This window comes from Grammomys surdaster, unplaced genomic scaffold (assembly GCF_004785775.1).
Source record: "Grammomys surdaster isolate TR1022 unplaced genomic scaffold, NIH_TR_1.0 126531, whole genome shotgun sequence".
Classification (NCBI taxonomy): Eukaryota; Metazoa; Chordata; class Mammalia; order Rodentia; family Muridae; genus Grammomys; species Grammomys surdaster.
The window spans coordinates 17834687-17853614 of NW_021621323.1; the positions used below are offsets into that span (position 1 = coordinate 17834687).

The following is an 18928-nucleotide window of genomic DNA, read 5'->3' on the forward strand; positions in this document are numbered from 1 at the left end:
CAGTCTCATAATTAAGGATTTGAAAAATGTTCCATCAGAACGATGTTTCTGAGTTTGATAGCTGTGCCACTGGATCTGTTCCAAGGGATAAGGTCCTAAAATTGCCCTCTGTGATCTCAAGTTCTAAGTGGGTGTTTGGGAAATACACCCAAACTTGACGGCTTACTACACAGATTAGCATTTTTTTTATCTCCGTAACTACTTTATTTTGTTTTTATAGACACTCCTTTTTAGAGTAATAGAATTACCTAGCTTATAATAGGAGTCCATGTTTATGTTTAATTATACATAATCCTACAGATTTCAGAATACATTCTCAGGGTTTTGGCCTGTTTTAAGATGAAACACATCTAATTATTTTCATTCCTTTACTTAATTTTAGTTCTCCTGTATCTTGCACTACCCAAAGATGTAGTGCTTAGATGAAATTTTCTAATTTGTAAACTATTTCTATATGATAGTCTGATATTTTTACCTTGAACATGTATTAAAACCAATATTTATGTTCTTAGAGAACTTTTTTAGTGAATTTAAATTTATTTTCTACTTAGTAAAACTAGATAAGCTAAAATAGAAACATTTGATATTTCATCTATAATTATCCTATTTTCTCTAAAGATTAAAATATAAATTAGGAAAGTAATTATATCACTCAGTAGTGAAAATTAGTATAAAAGATAAGGCAATTCAATTAACTATTCCTTTTCATACAATTTTGTTAGTGTTTAAGAATACTATGGATATTTTTTCTTAATTACCTGTTTTTCTCACTGTGAATTTTGTGATAGCAAAATAAATTGATTTTTTTCTTCTTTAAAGTACTGACAGTCTAAAGAATGTTAAGTGTAGTTTAGAAAGACAATGGATAGCAAATGTCATCTTCTCTGTCATGATCATTGATAAACATGGCCAACTCATCAGAGATAAGGGGTAGATATTTTTGCTAGATATTTATTAAATTTCTTTTAATTTCTTATGTGAAAATTTTCTGACATATATTATCTTTCCTTAAACAAATTATGATTTAGAAAACAGGAACTTTTTTTTTTTTTTTAATGAGGGATACTGAGGATTGAACCCATGGCCTTGCACATGTGAGGCAAATAGTCTACCACTGACATGTGTCTCCAGGCCCCCTAAATGAGGGAATGTGCTGAGTGTGAAGATATGTAAAGTTTAATGCATATTCTAGGCCAGTGTGTGTGTGTGTGTGTGTGTGTGTGTGTGTGTGTGTGTGTGTGTGGTCATGTGTGATCCATTCTGGGCCACTTGCAGAATCCTGGTATCAGAATGGTGTGTGATACGTTGATTCATAAGAGCACCCATAGTTGATCTCTTCGGACTCTGCTCATGCCTTTCTCTTCTGAAAGGGTAACTCTGGATTCAGGTTCCCAAAGGTGAAGTAAATTCAGGGCTGTTTTTTAGGCATGTTGATTTCAGAATAAAACCTAAAAAATAAAAAACTCAAAGCAAAACTCAACCTATACCTTTGAGTCTAATAATATAGAGAGAATTTGATTCTCTCTATATTGAGAATATTATTTTTAAATAACTTAATCCATAGTCCAACATATGCTAATACCTTTGGGTGTCATAGATTAGAAAATAATGTGCTTAACTGTCATCAACCCATCAAATTCTTAAGTGTTATTTTTATTTTTTAAAACACAACACCTTAAGAATGTTACCCTTACCAAACTTTGATATATTTAAATCTAAAATAGTGTTTAGATTAGGAAACTTCAGGAAATGATGCTTTCTGTAAAGCATCGAGAAGGACATTCTAGTTTTTAAAGATTTCATAAATTTCCTTTTAAATGGCTAATGTTAGATCTTTTTCAGTCAGCACATTTCAAATATCAGTGCTTCTGAAAATGAATGATAGGAGTAAACACCCTCACATAATTCTCAAAAGAAAATATATGATGGTAGGATGATATACTTTTTTTTGAGTTTTAGTAAATTTAGAAAATATCTGCCCATTATCAGTGTGTGCTTTCCTTTCTTCTTCTTCTTTTCTTTCTTTCTTTCTTTTTTTTTTTTTTTTTTTTTGCGTGTGTGTGCAAGCAATTTGCTTTCCCAAGTGTGCTTAAATTTTTTTTCTGGCATAATTGTTTGAATTGTAAAGTGTACATAATTTATTTTAATATTGTAAAAAGTATAGGTTATTGCATCTTCTGTATTATGATTTCATGTGAATAATTTACCATTTCTTTCTGTTTTCCATTGAACTATTCAGTGGTCGATGAAGATGGTAAGCCCTGTGTGCTGATCTGTACACTGTACCAACATTAAATACTCCGGAAACATTGATTTCATTTAGAACAAGTGCTAAAGGATAACTCCACATTGCAACTTGTATGATTGTTTTTTAAATAATTGAATCCATAGTCCAACATATGCCAATACCTTTCGGTGTCATAGATTAGATAATAATGTACTTACCTATCATCAACCCATCAAATTCTTAAGTGTTATTAAAGTTCATGTCATGTTAAAAAGAATTAATTTTTAAAAATTTTTCTAAGTTATACATAGTAGAGCAAAATTGATGTTTTACAGAAGTAAAATTTAGAAAAACACTTTAAAACTTACTTTCTTTAAAAGGTCATACAAATTTAATGTTTACTTTAGCATAAGAATTATTAGGTTTTTCCAGGAAAGAAAAAAGTTTTGCTAATTTTATAATGGGTTTTGTTCTTTGTTGGGAAGCAAAAGTAATGTTTTGTGTGAGAGTGTATGTGAGTATGTGTTTCCCATCGCTCTGTGTTTTAGGTGTTCCTATATGCATTTATTTCATACAAATTGATGGATTTACATTATGAAGAATTAACCCCCAAATAATTGAGCACTTGCATAGAAAGCTATGCTTACAGATGTAGAAAGCAGATTACTGTTTTAGATATTTCTAGTTGAGACATTTATAAAACAGGTTATTAAATGCCTTGCATGGCTTTTTGAAGTTCTTAGTAAATATGATGGAATTGCCTCATGTTCTTATGTAAGAATGTGTTATAATGTTGAAATGAGATGTTAGGAATGCAAGTGCCTTGATTCCTATTGTTCAAATATTAGGTATCAAATACTAGGTAATGAAATGCATTAGGGTTACACAGATATTTGGAGATTTACCCATTGATAATGGCCAGTTATAGCTCCTCCCAAAGCCTAGTAAACTGAAATATATGTTTTATTTCACTTAAATTATTTTCAAAATATGAAGTAGGTTATTTTTGTACTGTTACATGATAGTATAATCCCAGGACCCCAAATTAGAATGAATCTAGTAAATTGCATTGATCATTAGCTAGTAAATTTAAAGGAATTTTATATAGAAGATTTTGCTATTCCATCATTTAGTTTAGGTTTGGTTGATTGGAAATACCTGATATAAAACAAAAGCAACTTAAACAGTGGCTCCACTTTTAGTCATTATGGTTGTTGAATGCCCATAATCTATGGGCCACTGTGAAAGAGTCTAAAGGTGCTTGTCATTAATTAATAGTAACATTTGATCATAGTTTTTCCTGTAAGTGGGTTTCCTTTTGTTTAAAAGTAAATGACACAGGTGGAGAGGTGGCTTGGACATTAAGAGCACTGGCTGCTCTTACAAAGGACCCAGGTTTAATTCCCAGCACTCATGTGGTAGCTCACAACTGTCTGGCACTTCAGTTCCAGAGAATCCTATGCTCTCTTTTGGCCTCTGCAGGAACAAGGTGTGTAGACATAGATAGAGACAGGAAATCACCCATTATTCAAATAAAATAATTTAAAAGTGAATAGAATGTCCTTAAAACTGGTAAAATCAAGCTATTAAGCGTCTGTTAAAGACATAAGTAGTCCAGAAAGAAAGAATACATTTTATTTTGTAAGTTTGTCTCAGTAGCACTTAAAAAATTGAGAGTAATAGTCATATTCAATCATTTTGAGAAGAAAAATGAAGGATAAGTACTAATTTTTGGAATGTAATATATTAACATAGGTTATAGTAAACGGATTCAGTAGTTAATGGTGGTTCTATTATAATCTCTGTGGAATGTAGCTGAAGTAACAAGGACTAAAATGACATTGAAGAGGAAAGTGGAACTGAGTGTGGTGGCACACACTTGTAACCCCAACACCTAGAACCTAAGACCGGAGGCTGGGAGTTCAGGGCTAGGCTACACAGTGAGGCATGGTCTTCAGGAGAAAGACATCATTATAATAGAAAAAAGAAAAATCTGCAACTTTATACTGACATTTAATTTACCTAGATTCAAAAGCATTAAAACCTTTCTGAGCAGGAATTCTCCCTGAAGAATTGTATCAAGGCTGGGCATGGTGTCACATACTTGTAATGGTAGCACTGGAGAGACTGAGGCGGGAGCATCTGAGTTTAAGACCATAGTGAGAACCTGCTGTCTCACCCAGAGAAGAGAGAGAGACAGAGAAAACAGGGATTATGTCTTTCAGAAACCACCGAGGTCTGTCATTTGGTACATAAGTGTATTCCATGTATATAATATCTGATCTGTAAACTATACCTTTAATTTTTTAATGATCAGAATTTATTTTGTTTCCAAAGAATGGTCTAAAAAATATAATCATTCAAAAACTAACTGCAGTATTGAAGTATACTTTAATTAGTTGTCTTGATGCGGTAAGTTGCTTTTGTTGCTCAGTTAATGAATTTCATATTTTTATTTTGTGCATTCATGGTATTCTAAATGTCATGACTGGGTTTTTTTTCCTTAAGATTCTATGTAAGAGTATATACAAAGTAATAAAATAATATAAAAAGAAATGTTATGTGTTCCCATTTTGTTGTTGCTGTAAGAAGACTCGTGTGTATTCATTTTAACTGTCAAGACTTGAAATAATGTGATACAGTTATTAATTACCTATATTTGGTAAGATTTCTTTTTTCCTACCTATTTTCATGTTTTTATAAATATGAAATTTAAGCTTTAATTTTACTAATACATCTATATAGATTTTTTTTTTAAGCTGAGGCTAAATAAAAATTGAAGTTAGTTGCTTAATTTATAAAAAAGGTAAAGTTTAAGAACAAAATATCTGAAAGTGTCTTAATAATGATTTAGACTCTCTTTTCAGGGCCCAGCATTAGAAGATTTCAGCCATTTGCCACCAGAGCAGAGGCGTAAGAAGTTACAGCAGCGCATTGATGAGCTTAACCGAGGGCTGCAGAAAGAAGCAGACCAAAAGTACTGTCCCCCTGAGCCCCTCGTCGTTCTCCCTTCTGCAGCTAATGAATAACATACATAGATGATACACTGATTCATACAATGTTCCCAAATTGTTCATTCTGGGCTGGGTATAGAGCTCAATGGAAAGAGTGCTTGCCTAGTATTCATGAGGACCTGAGTTCAATTCCTACCATTCCCCTCAAATCATATATCCCAATTAAAACACTTTAAGTTTTAATTTTTTTATTTTATTATGTATGAGTATTTGATCTGCATGTATATCTATGTACCGTCTGCATGCCTGGTGCCTATGGAGGCCAGAATACCCCTGGAGCTGGAGTTAAAAATGGTTGTGAGCTTCCAAGTGGATGCTGGGAATAGAACCTGGGTCATCCGAAAGACAGTCAGTGATTTTCACTTCTGAGTCATCTCTCCAGCCCCTGACACACCTTTGTTTGTTTGTTTTTAGGGAAAAGTACACTACCTAAACTAGAAAACATTATGGCTTACATATTATATAAGTAAAAATCGAATGTCAGGGTTTTATTTGTTTGGTTGGTTGGTTTTTGTTCTAATTATAGTATTTTGTTAGTCACTATTAGAATTCCACAAATTTGTAAAAAACCAAACATGGTAACTGTTTGTCAGAGTAGTGTCACCAGCATCAGCCACCTCCTCTAGTTTATACACTTTTTATCAGGTAAATTGAGTTCAGTAAAGTATTGGTTGAGGGATTATCATTTAACTACACATCAAGCATTTTACATGATGCATGTCATTAAATTCTTCGAAATAGCCATATGAGGTTCTTTGTGTATAAATGGAGCGATGGAACTTGGTTAGAAATTGTGTAAGTGCAGTAATAGGGTAAGGGGAAAAGAATATGAGTTAGGAAATATTCCATTCTGTTGGAGGTGGGGAGGTCTTTATCAATTTCAAGTGGATGATAGCCCATTAGCAACTGTTCTCAAGGTCACTGAACATTGTCTATGAGGAGATCAGAGATCAGGAGAGGAGACAAGGGAAGTTGTTGGGGAACTAACTTAGAGATACTGGAGAGAGCTATAAAATTAATGAAAAAAAAAGTGAGTTTGGGAAAAGAAGTAAAGATTTTGCTTAGTTTTGTGAAAAATCCACATGGAAAGCACCTAGTTGAGTGTGGAACTATACATCTAGAACTTAAACAACTGGAAACAGACACTGAAAAATCATCTGAAGATCAAAACATTCTAAAGAGGAGTGTAGGAAGAGATGAGAAAAAACTTCTTGTCATTTATATAATAGACATTTAAAAGTTGAACAAAGAAGAAGCCAGTGAATGATTGCTAAGAAAGCAGAGGTGAGGAGGAGAAAGGGAAAAATAGAACCCTTAGGTTAGGCAGGAAAAGAGTATTAAGGAGTACTAGTCAACAGTGTCAGGTGCTAGCATCAGAGAGAACCGATTGGGCATGATCTCCGGTGATGTTTCTAGAGAACAGGGGGCAGGCTAAGGAGCTGGCAGATAGCTGGAGGGTGCACAGTTAAAGATGGCATTGCTATTTCCAGCACAGAGGAGTAGGAGGACAGTGATGCTGTGGGGATGAGGTAAGGAGTGCTGCGGAATAGTGTTAACGGGACACACTGTGAGTTTGCTCTAGAGCCAGGCACAGTGGCACAGGTTAGGAGGAGCACGAGTTTAAGGCCAGCCTGGACTATCTAGTGAGACCCTGTCTCAAAACAAAGCAAACTAGTGAATTTGATTTGAGAAACGATGAATGTAAGAATACTATGGAATAGTCTACCAGCTGTCTACTAAGCCCATGTATAAGTTATACAGTAAGACATGAGAACTGTTTCTATTAGAAGTCTTAAATGAAAACACATAATGCCTATTTTAAAAGACCTTGAACTACTGTCTATATATAGTCTATATATAGTCACACACACACACACACACACACACACGCACACATCATTGCACGAATTGTCTTTAATTAGGATATATTTGTCCAAACTTAGAAGTGTGACTTTTTAAGGTTCAGATAAACTTTAGTCTCCAAAGATAAATGGAACTCTAAAAACACATGAAGTGGATGTTTAATTTTGTGGTTTCCTTTTGTTTTTCAGAGAAGCACTCAACAAAATGAAGGATGTGTATGAGAAAAATCCACAAATGGGGGATCCAGGAAGTCTGCAGCCTAAATTAGCAGAGACCATGAATAACATTGACCGCTTACGAATGGAAATCCACAAGAATGAGGTACATTTGTTAACTCAGCATACTGGAAGTGTATTTTTAAATATTTTATAAACTTTATTGCAATTCATTGGATTTTGCCACTTATATACCACTATGTTTAAGTTTAGAATTTATGAACTGAAAGTATCATTATTATGATATATAATTATCAAATTAACAGCCTACTCATTTTGTTATTTGAACTTTCATATAAAACTAAACATACTATTTTTAAAAATCAACTATAAAAGGCCAGGCAGTGGTGGCACACACCTTTAATCCCAGATTGAGGCAGGTGGATCTCTATGAGTTTGAGGCCAGTCTGGTCTACAGTGCGAGTTCCAGGACAGACAAAGGTACACAGAGAAACCCTATCTCCAAACAAACAAAAAACAAAAGAAAAGAAACAAACAAAAAAGTCAACTATAAACTTAATCACTGTATACATTGGAATAAAAGTTCTCTAAGAATCATAAAGTCTCAAAGTGCATTTAAATTCAGGATGCCTTAGGAACTCTCAGACTCACTGAGCTGTCTGATGTTGTTTTTTCCTGAAGGCATGGCTGTCTGAAGTTGAAGGCAAAGCAGGTGTGAGAGGGGACAGGAGACACAGCAGTGACATCAATCATCTTGTGACACAGGGCCGAGAAAGGTCGGGAATTGTTCTGTTTAATTTTTATTTTTAACTTCAGTAATTATTTAATGTTCACCTTTTTTCTCAATTTTCTCCCATTACTAAGTTTATCAAATAACTTCATTTAAACTGTACTGTATATTAGGTAATGGTTGTAGGTAAAATAGGATGTTTCATCTTGTTCAATTCTAGTTTATCACATTCATGAGCACCTAAGAATAAAAGACAACAATATCGTAGAACAAAACAAGAAAAATACCAAAAAAGAAAGAAGCCCTAGCAAGCCTAGGAACCTGAGGAATGGGAGAGATTCCACTAAGATTTATGTGGAGTTGGATAGCTTAAGACAAAAAAAGAATTGCTGTCGAATTCTTAGAGTTTGATGAAGAAGAAAGAGAATTACGTCTTATTAGTTTGCACAGTTTTCAACTCAGCTTTTGCAAGGCCTGCTTGTAAATACTACTTGTGACATTTCATCCTGAGTATGATGTATTTAGGTTTGGTTTTTCTTATCATAAGATAATCAGTAAACTGTGCTTCATCTTTAAGAAAATTTGACTGGCTTGATATCAGATACTGGGTCTAATCATTACAGCATAATTTGAGCAAGCTCATTTTTTATATTTCCTATCTCAATTTTCTAAAAAACATAGAATGGAAGTTAGAAGGTCCGTTGTGTAGAGTTGTTAGTGCTAAAGGACGTGGTGTAAGGCATGTAGTGGTCAACTCCATGGTCTTAGTGTGCAGCTCACAGCTGTGAGCGCCTCCTACCCAGCGCCTCTCTTCCAGGAAGGAATTCTTAGTTCATCAAAAGAGAGCTACAGATAACTGGGCTTTGTTACTAGGTTAAAGCCCCAGGTTAAATGGGTGTAATTTTTTAGTATGTAATTTAAAATGTGGTTTTCTAACTTAGCTAGGTGGGCTGCTAGGGTGTTGGAGGGAGAGAGCACATGCATGCACACACACACACTCCATTCTTTTGGATTTTCTAACATATTAATTTCCTTTAATCAATCGGAAGTCATTTTATTAGAATTTGGAGTCTTGGTTTTAAGCAAAATGACTTCTTGTACTGTCTTGGAATAAAAATTTGCTTCAATAATTTAAGAGACAACCTAGATAATATTCATAGAACTCAATTTTTTCTCTACCTCTTGGCTATTCTTCCTCCCATGTTAGATTTAAGGCTACATCTCATTTTTATTAAAAAAAAAAATGTTTTTAAAGCTTGCAGTTTTCCTCTAAGTTAAAGGAAAAAAGGAGTGGGCAGCCATGGGCGGAGTCCTCCTGTTTGCTCTGCAGGGGCACTAGTGAGCTGCTCGCCTCCATGCCCGTGCTGTGCTCACGGTCACTCAGGAGCTGGACTATAAACAGCCTCACTGTGGACTAACCGTAGACCTGGGTGATTCTGCTAAGGAATGTCTCTGACAGTAGGATCTAGTGTCTACTACACTGCGCCATGTCCTCTTTAGATCCTGTAATAGTGAGGGGTGGTTAGGTTACCGAGCATTGCTCTAAACATGGTAATCTTTGAAGTGTTTACTTCAGGGAATTAAGTGAAGAACCATTTTGTATTACCACAATTTACATAGTTAATGTTTGAAAATAGGGCTCAATATGGAAGTATGTCACTGACATCTAATTTCTTCTGAGATCAACTTATAAATAATACACAAAGTGTTCTCATGTTTGTGATACCTGATCAGAGATACTTTAATGGTTTTTAGTCCTGAGGGAAGTTACACTGATGATGCAAACCAAGAAGTTCGTGGGCCACCCCAACAACATGGTCACCACAGTGAGTTTGATGATGAGTTTGAAGATGATGATCCCCTGCCTGCTATCGGACACTGCAAAGCTATCTACCCTTTTGATGGTACGATGCTTGATGATGATGGTGATGGTGATGGTGATGGTGATGATGGTGATGTTTACTTAACCTCCCGATGGCAGCTTCCCCTCCCTCCTCTCTTCCAAGTCCCTTTCTCTCACCTCACCTCATTCCCCACCCCTTCCCCTTTCTCTGCAGAAAAGGAGAGGCTTCCCATGGATATCACCAGCTTTGGCATATCAAGATATAGAAAAATTAGGCATATATTCTCTTATTGAGCTTAGACAAGGCAGCACAGTTAGGGGAAAGGGATCCAAAGGCAGGCAACAGAGTCAGAGACAGCCTGGGCTCCCACTGTTAGAAGTCCCACAGACCAAGCTGTACAACTGTTACATATGTGCAGAGGACTTAGGTTCATCCCGTGTATGCTGTCTGGTTAGCAGTTCAGTCTCTCTGAGCTCGTCTGGGCCCAGTTTAGTTGATTCTGTAGGTTTTCTTGTGGTGTCCTTGACCCATCTGGCGCCTTCAAACCTTCCTCCCCCTCTTCTAAAAGATTCTCCAAGGTCTGCCTAATGTTTTCTTCTGGGTCTCTACATCTGTTTCTACCAGTTGCCGAGTGAAGCCTCTCTAATGACAGTTATGCTAGGCTCCTGTCTACAAGCCTAGCAGGGTATCATTAAAAGTGTCAAGGGTGGACTCCCTCTCATGGCATGGGTCTCAGGCTGTAGTCTCTCCCTCCATCCTCCCCTGCCTCTACTTGATCCCTCTTCTTCCCATCCCTACCCTCTCCCCTGCATAGTCCCTTCCCTGATGTTATGTGTAACATATAATACTTGGTAAATTTGATTCTTCAAAGTGATCACTTTACTGTCCTTAACTAAGTGATATATTATCAGAAAATTACATTCCTGGTTCAGTAATTGTGTAGTTTTGTTTTAGCTATGTTATAAATATATTCACACACACACACACCTGAGTTGAAAGAACATCTTGTATGCTGCCAGATCCTGACACAGATGATTGCCTACAACTCTAGATCCTAGATCTTACTTACACTCACATGAGCATGTCAAAGCTGTGACCGCTTGAGCATGTAGCCCAAGCCAGGAGCAAACAGCTTGTCGATGTCATTTTATGCTCTCTGTTGCTGCTAACTGGTATAGAGAGACAGCTGAATGCCATCTATTGTATGCTGATTCTGCAGGCTTCTCCTTCAGATGAGAGCAGTGGGCACTCGTGACTGTAGTGCCTTCTCCTGTGATGTGGTGGCTGGAGTGTGGGCTAGAGACGGGCTCTCTGCAGGCATTTCGTTTTCTCCTTCTCTAGGACTCTAAAAATCAAAGTCCTCTTCGTCAGCTAACAGAAATGTAGAGTAACGCCTCCATCAACAGTTGTAAAATGTTCTGTAGTTTGTCACCTTTCTCCATGTGTTAGTGTTACAATTGAGTGAAGTCTTTAGTTACTCTTCATTTTTAGAAAATATATTTGGAGGGATAGTGAGTAAAGGCCCTTGGTGCCTTTACTGAGGACCTAAGTTTGTTCCTGGGAATCCATGTGGTAGAAGAGAACAGATGCTAAAGGCATCCTATGTTCTCCACACTTATGCCATATCTCATGTTCTCCCTCTCTCTCTCTCTCTCTCTCTCTCTCTCTCTCTCTCTCTCTGTCTCTCTCTCTCCCTCTCCCCCTCCCCCTCCCCCTCCCCCTTTCCCTCTTTCCCTCTCTCTCCACACACACATACATGCATACATACATACATACAATAAGTTTTCTTTTTGCATGTGTATGTGTGGTATACATATGTGCAAATATGCACATATATGTACCTGGGTGCTTGTTCATATGGAGGCCTGAGACTGATGTCAAGACTCATCCTCAATTGCTCTTTGACCTTATTCAAGAGTCTTTGAATAGAACACAGAGCAGCCGATCTGACTAGCCAGCTTGCTCCAAGGATCCCCCCTGCATATATTCTTTCTTTCACTCTCTCATCCCTACTATTTTCTGATTCATACTTCATGAAGTTTTTAGATAGTTTTTAGTTTTAAATTTGGGGAAAGAATTAGAATTGTGAAACAGTGATTAGACTCCCCTGTCAAATTGCATAATGTCTGTGTATGCTACATAGTGCTCTGCCCGGTTGGTGAATCTGTTATGCAGAGGGTGATTGTAGCCCACCTCACAGGCTTATTATGTAGTTCAGATGAGACTGTGTGTGATGTGTTGAGTAAACTAGAAAGCATCACAGAGAGGGTGCTGCTGTGACGATCTGTGGGCTCTCGCATCTAGGTATGATGAAGTATAGTATTTCATGTTTGATAGTGTGTTGTATTTATAACTTTTATTAACATTATTGCAGTGCTTTAATGCTGTGTATGCTTTTAAAACTTTTCACCTAGGACATAATGAAGGTACTCTGGCAATGAAAGAAGGTGAAGTTCTGTACATTATTGAGGAGGACAAAGGTGATGGATGGACAAGAGCCCGGAGACAGAACGGTGAAGAAGGCTACGTTCCCACAACATACATAGATGTAACTCTAGAGAAAAACAGTAAAGGTGCAGTAACTTATATCTAAACTTACCGGGCAGCTTTGTGCCATGTACACGTAAAATGACAACACATTCAACAGGTCAGAAAAACCAAAAAGTTAAGGCATCCTGATGCATTGTTCACTATGTGAGCTGAGTGCAGGCTTGATCAGAGAGTGTGAATACTGCCACCAGAAGCTCTTGGACGCCTTGCTGTTCAAGCAGTGCTGCTGTGGAACCTTAATTGATGCCTTTCGCTTTCTGTCCTGCCTAAGTGTGTGTAAAGGATGTGTGCTTCTCTGCCTTAGAAGTAATAGATTTGATTATTAGGCAAGAATCATAGGTAGAATGTTCCCTGCCCCCTTCACCTCAGAAACAACAGTGACTGATGAATTAAAATAAACAAACCTGCTTTCAACTGCTGAAAGCTGACTCTCAAGAGCAGCTAAACCTAGGAGCTTGGATTTAAAGCTTCAGGTTCTAGGAAGAAAAGTAATAGTTGGATAATTAGGTAAAATAACAGTCATTCTCCTTGCTATTGTTAACTCAGTTTCCTAAAGAAAGAAAAGGAATACCTGGTATATAATCTATTTAATATGAGCTCATCTAGGGATAAGTCACCTGGTATTGAGCTTGTATGTGAATAAAACAGCATTGAGACCTGAAAATATTTTCAGGTTTGCTGGTAATTTTCAATGTTGTACAAAGTTCATTCCAAGCTAATCTTAGGCTTGTACTTTTCACTTGAAAGTGTCGTTTAGAAATATTCCATTAGTGCTCATTTAGTCTCTGGCAGTTACTCCTAGGAGAAAGTGAATGTAACTCAGTGTGGTAAAGGACAGTCTGGAATAGAGGCAGTCGGAACTCTTAGAGGAGGAACAGGGAACAGGTTTTACTGAGATGAAGGAAGATCTCTACCACCATTGAGGACTTCATTCTAGCTGGATTGTCGACTGTCAGAGTAGGTACTTCTTTTCCAGTGTATTGCCAAAAGCATCTGTTGGGATCTTTGTCCAGTCAGGAGCTGTACAGTGTAGTAGTCATGTGACCACATCCTCATTAGTTGAGTGAGGAGATAAAGGGAGGAGGCAATAACACTGGCCTTTGATCATCTTGTGTTCCAGAGTTCTCTGGTGTTTTTAGTAGCCGACTATAAAATAATTTTAGGTACATTTGGGACAGACACTTTAAACTGAATGCCCCTTTTGGTCTTACCAAAGGTCTTCAGTAACTGTTTTTTTCTTTTTCCTCCTGGACTGCAGGTTCCTGAAGAGGGTTTCTGAGGAAATGGGCAAGATGTTGAAGGAGGTTACATGCAGCTGCTTTGGGGGAGGGTATTAGAGTTGTCAGGCTGAAAGAGAGTGAGAGAAGCAAGTTGCATGAATGCATGCAGATTTTTTTTACTAACTTCATTAGCATTTCCATACATTAAAAAGTCATTCTAGTACCAGTCCTTAAATTCCTAGTCTGCAGTTGTTCACATGGAAGAAGGAAAAGAAAAGCCAGTAATGGCTAACCTCTTTATTTCATATACTGATTCCAAATAAGAAAGAATGCAGAGCTGTCTTAGTTTGTCTTGTTTGGGGCTGTCCAGTAGGACTGTCTTCATCCAGCTCTGTTTAATTGGCTTCTAGACTTGTCGCCTGTTAGACCCCTTGCCGTTTGTCAGTGTCTGCCTGCACCACCTCTGTGCTTGCTTAACATCCTGTTGCATGTCTAGAGTGATCTGGGCTTAGAGTTTTCAGGCATGTCTCTGTAATCCCTGTTCTTGTCGAAGCTTCTGTTTCATTTTGCATTTGTAGTGCAAATCACTGTGTCAGACATCTCAGCACTAATGTTTCCATCTTAGTATTTGTGTATGCTGCTAAAACTTCCCCACTGCAAACATTCCAGTTTTGACATGAAGACATAGTCTGTGAACCTGAAGTATTTATGATAAGAAAAAGAAAACATCTCTGCTCTAGCCTACAGCCCAGTTAAAGACTCTGTGAAATGTGACACATCTTCAGCACCTCAGTCTGGGAGAATCTGGTCAGCACTGAAGTCCTGGCATAATAACACCGAAGGGACTCTTGTCAAAAGTCAGCTGCTTCCATTCAAATGCTGCCTTAAAAATCGAGTGCCTAAATCTCTTGATTGCCAACACTACCACTACAGTATCCCACAAAGGGCTTTGTGTGCCAGCTCAGTGCTCCGCCTCTAACTGTGGCACCTCCACAGCTGTGATGTAGCCTCGGTAGGTGGCTTCTAGAGCTCCACCATGTGCAGTGGTGCATCCTCGAATTCGTGGCTCAGACTAAAGACCTGTCTGAGTCCATTTTACTTTCATCGGTGTATTTATGAGAAGTTTGATGAACCTTCCCCCTTCATCTTTTAACGGGGTGGTGACGATCTCCTTGATTATTTTAATGATAGTCTGTTTCCAAGTGACGCTTTTGTTTGAACCAGATTAAATTTAGTGAAACTTTGTAAAGATCTATGTGCACTTTTACTTGTAAAATGGGGATTTCTGTGTGTTTATACTTGTAAATACGATGGTCGTTAGTGCCCTCATTGCTCATGTGTCCTGCCCCACACTTGTGATTCTGTTAATGACTTGTATTTGAACTAATTTCTTAGTGGACTTGTAACAGGGAGGTGGGGTGGGGGGGTTATTTGTACCACTGAAGCTCCATTAATTTGGTTCTTTACTGTTTTGAGGGGAGAAAGAGAATGTGAAATGTTCTGTGTATTATTGGATTTCAAGCAATATTTTAGAAACCGTGTGACTGCTTTAATAATTTTTTCCAATGCTATTTGAATCATACTCCCAGTTATGCTAAAGCTGAATGACAATTGTGTGAACATTAATGCCTTCATAAGATCAAGTACACCACTGTTATGCAGCTGACATATAGTATATTACCTTTGAGGCTAGTAAACTATACAGTTTTAGATATTAAATCTCGTACAGGGTTATTTATATAATGTGACATTATTCTATACTGACAGACTACACAAAGTAGTTTTTAAAAGTCGTGCTATTTTTATTTCAGAAGTTAGCAATGAGAAGGAAATGTGACCTGACTGTGTTTGTCTTCTGTACAAAGACTGAAGTGCTTATGTTTTTCTGACTAACAATCACAGAGGGCAAAGTTCAAAGCTTTCTTGTAAAGACTGTTCCTTTCCAGCTACTGTGTGTTTTTCTAAAGCTGGCGTTTGCTTCCATAGTAGACACGTTCCTTCATGTGGAGTAGTGCAACCCGCACATGGGTTATAACATTTGAAAAGACACTTGTACTTGCACAGTTTTTAAGTCATTCTTAAATCATTCTTAAACTTTGAACATGTGAGCTGTCTAAAAGAAATCTCTTAATTTCGCAGTAATTTCCACTTTGTGCACATATTGATTTCTTAATGGTAAAAAGCCTTGTTTATGGTAGTGTTCTCTGTTGAGAATATTTTCATGGAATAAAGCAATCTTTTCATGGTCAGCTAAGATGTGTACTTATCTTTTACTGGAATTCCTTAAGTGTGATAGAGTCCATGTAATAAAAGTAGATGCTAAGCTCCTAAAGTGGGATAGTCTTTTCAGGAAAAGACTATTTAGGCACTTTATTCTGATTTTTAGTTCCTTCCAAACTTTGCCAAAGGAACGAATAGATGCTTAATTAGGGTGAATTTAAATCAGCTGTAATCATTTGAAATTATTTTTACTCGAAATAGGTATGTGACACAGACATCCCTTGCCCTCATTGTCTTCCTGCATCCATCTGTAAGACCTGTCCCTGGACCAGCAGTCTGATCTGGCCACTACACATTGGCTAACATTTCCTTCCTGACTAGTTGCAGAGCATCCATGCTTCCTGGGAAAGGAAAATGCATGGAAAGAGAGCATTCACTGTGACTAGGGGCAAAATATCTGTAACTTTCAGGAAGTCTGATTTTAGAAGAGTCACTCTCAAAAGGCAGTTGCTCAACCATGACTGCAGGTTCTCAGAAGCCTAAAGGGAATAAAGTGTCAAGAGAGATTCTGGGCGGTGAGAAGCGGCTAGGGTTTTAAGATGATGGAAATCAGTGCCCAGTTTGGAAGTAGACACATACAGATCAATGAAAATAGCATCAAAATGGTGTCAGGCTTTACAGCTTTTAAAGGAACAAAAGTTTAAAGGAGGAAGTGGGGAAATGTCCAAGATGATGGAAAAGAAGTTTAACTGAATGAATTCAAGGAAGTCAAATTCCACTCTAGAAAAAGAAAACAGCTTATAACAACATTAACAAAAGAAGAAGGAACCCAGCCCGGGGAGAAGATGTCACTGTATTAGTGAGGTTTCTCTAGAGAACAGAACCCATGGAGTGTACCTATGGTATGCATTAAAAGGGGATTCGTTAGACTGGCTTTATAGGCTGTGGCCTGGCTACTCCAACAATGGGCGTCTCTCAGTGGAGAGGTCAAAAATCCAACAGTTGTTCAGTGGATGTCTCAGCAGGTCTTTGGTCTCGGCTGCAATCCTGAAGTGGTAAGTTCTAATACCAGCAGAGAAATACCTCAGCAGCAGAAGTGAGGAACTAGCCGGTGAGAGTGAGGGCAAACAGGCAGAAAGCAAAAGCTGCTTTCTTTGTCCTTTTATGTGGGCTGCTACCAGGTGTGACCCAGGTTTTGGTTGCCAACCTCAGATGATCCAATCAAGAAAATTCTTCACCATGGTGCCAAGCTGCTTGGATTTAAGTAGACTCCAGATGTCGTCCATTTGACAAACCAGCTCCACCTCAGCTACTGTTGGAAGTTACAGAGATCATAGAAAATTGAAAGACACCAGGAGATTAGGAAGTGAGCACACATAAGCTTTGGAGAGTAATTTCAGATATGTCTGACAACCACCCTTAAATAATATCAGCATCAGGTGAAATTTCATAGGCAAGTAGTTTAGGTTCCTAAGAAATCAAAGCCTCATTGTCTGGTACAGATGAAGTCTCAGACGCTTACTTACCTACCATCCTCCACTTAGCAACATTTCATCATGACAAGATTCCTCATTTTTTGTGAGATGGTATAAGAATGGGAGCTTTTGTAACAAGCTGGTTTGGTAACCCAGAATGCCAACCCTCAGGAGAATTTCTAAGGAAAATGTGTATGTGTAAATTTTGAATCACACTGAATAAGCATCTATCACGAAACTTAATAAGTAGAAAAGTACAATTGCCACCTCTTCTATAAGGAACCATTATCTTGAATTTTGGTTTTGGGTTTGTTTTTTCTGTTTTCTGTTTTGTTTTGTTTTTCTTTTTGTTTTTGTTTTTTTTTTTGGTGAGGGGATTCCCAAAAGGTTCCTTGTTCTTTGTACCCTGGATAGATGATTCTGTAGGGATGTTCTGTGTGAGCAAGCAGATGTTCATGCTGTTTAGCATTCAAGCATAGCCATATGCTAAATGTTGAAACACTCCATACTGCTCAGTAACTCAGAAAAATCATAAAATGAAGCATTAAGTCCCAGCTCATGTGCTCCAGCCCAGAAAGTCTACATGGTACCCATTTTACTCAGCACTTCAGGTGTAAACACTGACACAAAGTGAAAGTTCACTATGTTTCGCTGTCACTTTCTTCATACATTGAGCTACTCTGGTGTCACAGATCCTTGGATGGGAGGGCTCTACTCTTTCCACCTCACAAAGAGATCCCTTGTCCTGCTCAAGGGGTCAGAATGCTAGATCTCAGCTTGCATTGCAACTGGAGAGAGAGGAGAGGAGCACAGATCCCCTCCACACTGCAGTGATGCCCCTTAGAACGGTCTTCTAAATTTTTTGGCTTATTTGGTAACTTAATGTGTACAGTGGAGAGCTGGCCCACCTTGTGCATTTGTGCTCCTTAGAGCTCTTCAGATGACACAGCTGTCATGTTCTTCTCTACTTTGTTGGTCTCCAGAGTATTCTATCTGTCTCCTCCTGCAAGTAAGTCTGCCTCTGCTGACCTGCTGGGAGGACCAAGTTGATGTGGTTCAGAACCAGAGGAATCCCTTTTGCCTAGTGTGTTTTCCTTCAGACCGTTTTTCCTCTGGCATTTGTCCTGTATCCCAGCAGTTATTTGACAGCTCAGTGGCTTCCTGATTGGCCAGTGTAAAAGTACAGTCTGGATGTGAAATGAGACAGGACACAAGTCTCCACCGTCTCATCACCCCTCTCCCCCTTCCCCCAACTCTGCTTGCTCTGGCCTTTGCTCTGCCCATATAGTCAGCACCCAGACGGTACTATGCTGTCTGGGGGCATCGCTGCATGGCTCCTCTCTGCAGGTGCCAGACAGCATGTTAGGAAATTCACGACTGAATTCAGAAGAGGAAGTCACAGGGAAAAATGGTGGTTCCCTGTAGGAAGTGTCAAGAGTACCATGCCTTGTGCTGACCATTGCAAACAGGAGTCTACTATCCACTGGGAAACAAAGGATCTGAAGATGAATGGCAACTTGGGGTACTTTTATCTCTTGATAGTTTTATTTTTTTGGAAAAGTAAGAATTCATTTGATTTGTCCATTGGTTTATATACTTTTTTGTATAT

The 18928-nt window shown here is 38.0% G+C and overlaps 1 protein-coding gene across 1 annotated transcript in view; it reads left to right on the plus strand.

The window, feature by feature from the left end:
- Nucleotides 1-15873, plus strand: part of Fnbp1l (formin binding protein 1 like) — a 54399-nt gene extending 38526 nt beyond the window's left edge. The window contains exons 10-15 of the mRNA XM_028760350.1: nucleotides 5095-5204; nucleotides 7293-7425; nucleotides 7962-8056; nucleotides 9766-9914; nucleotides 12269-12427; nucleotides 13663-15873. Coding sequence (XP_028616183.1) covers nucleotides 5095-5204; nucleotides 7293-7425; nucleotides 7962-8056; nucleotides 9766-9914; nucleotides 12269-12427; nucleotides 13663-13670 — 654 coding nt within the window. The 3' untranslated portion in view covers nucleotides 13671-15873. The remainder of the gene's footprint in view (nucleotides 1-5094; nucleotides 5205-7292; nucleotides 7426-7961; nucleotides 8057-9765; nucleotides 9915-12268; nucleotides 12428-13662) is intronic.
- Nucleotides 15874-18928: the final 3055 nt, after the last annotated feature.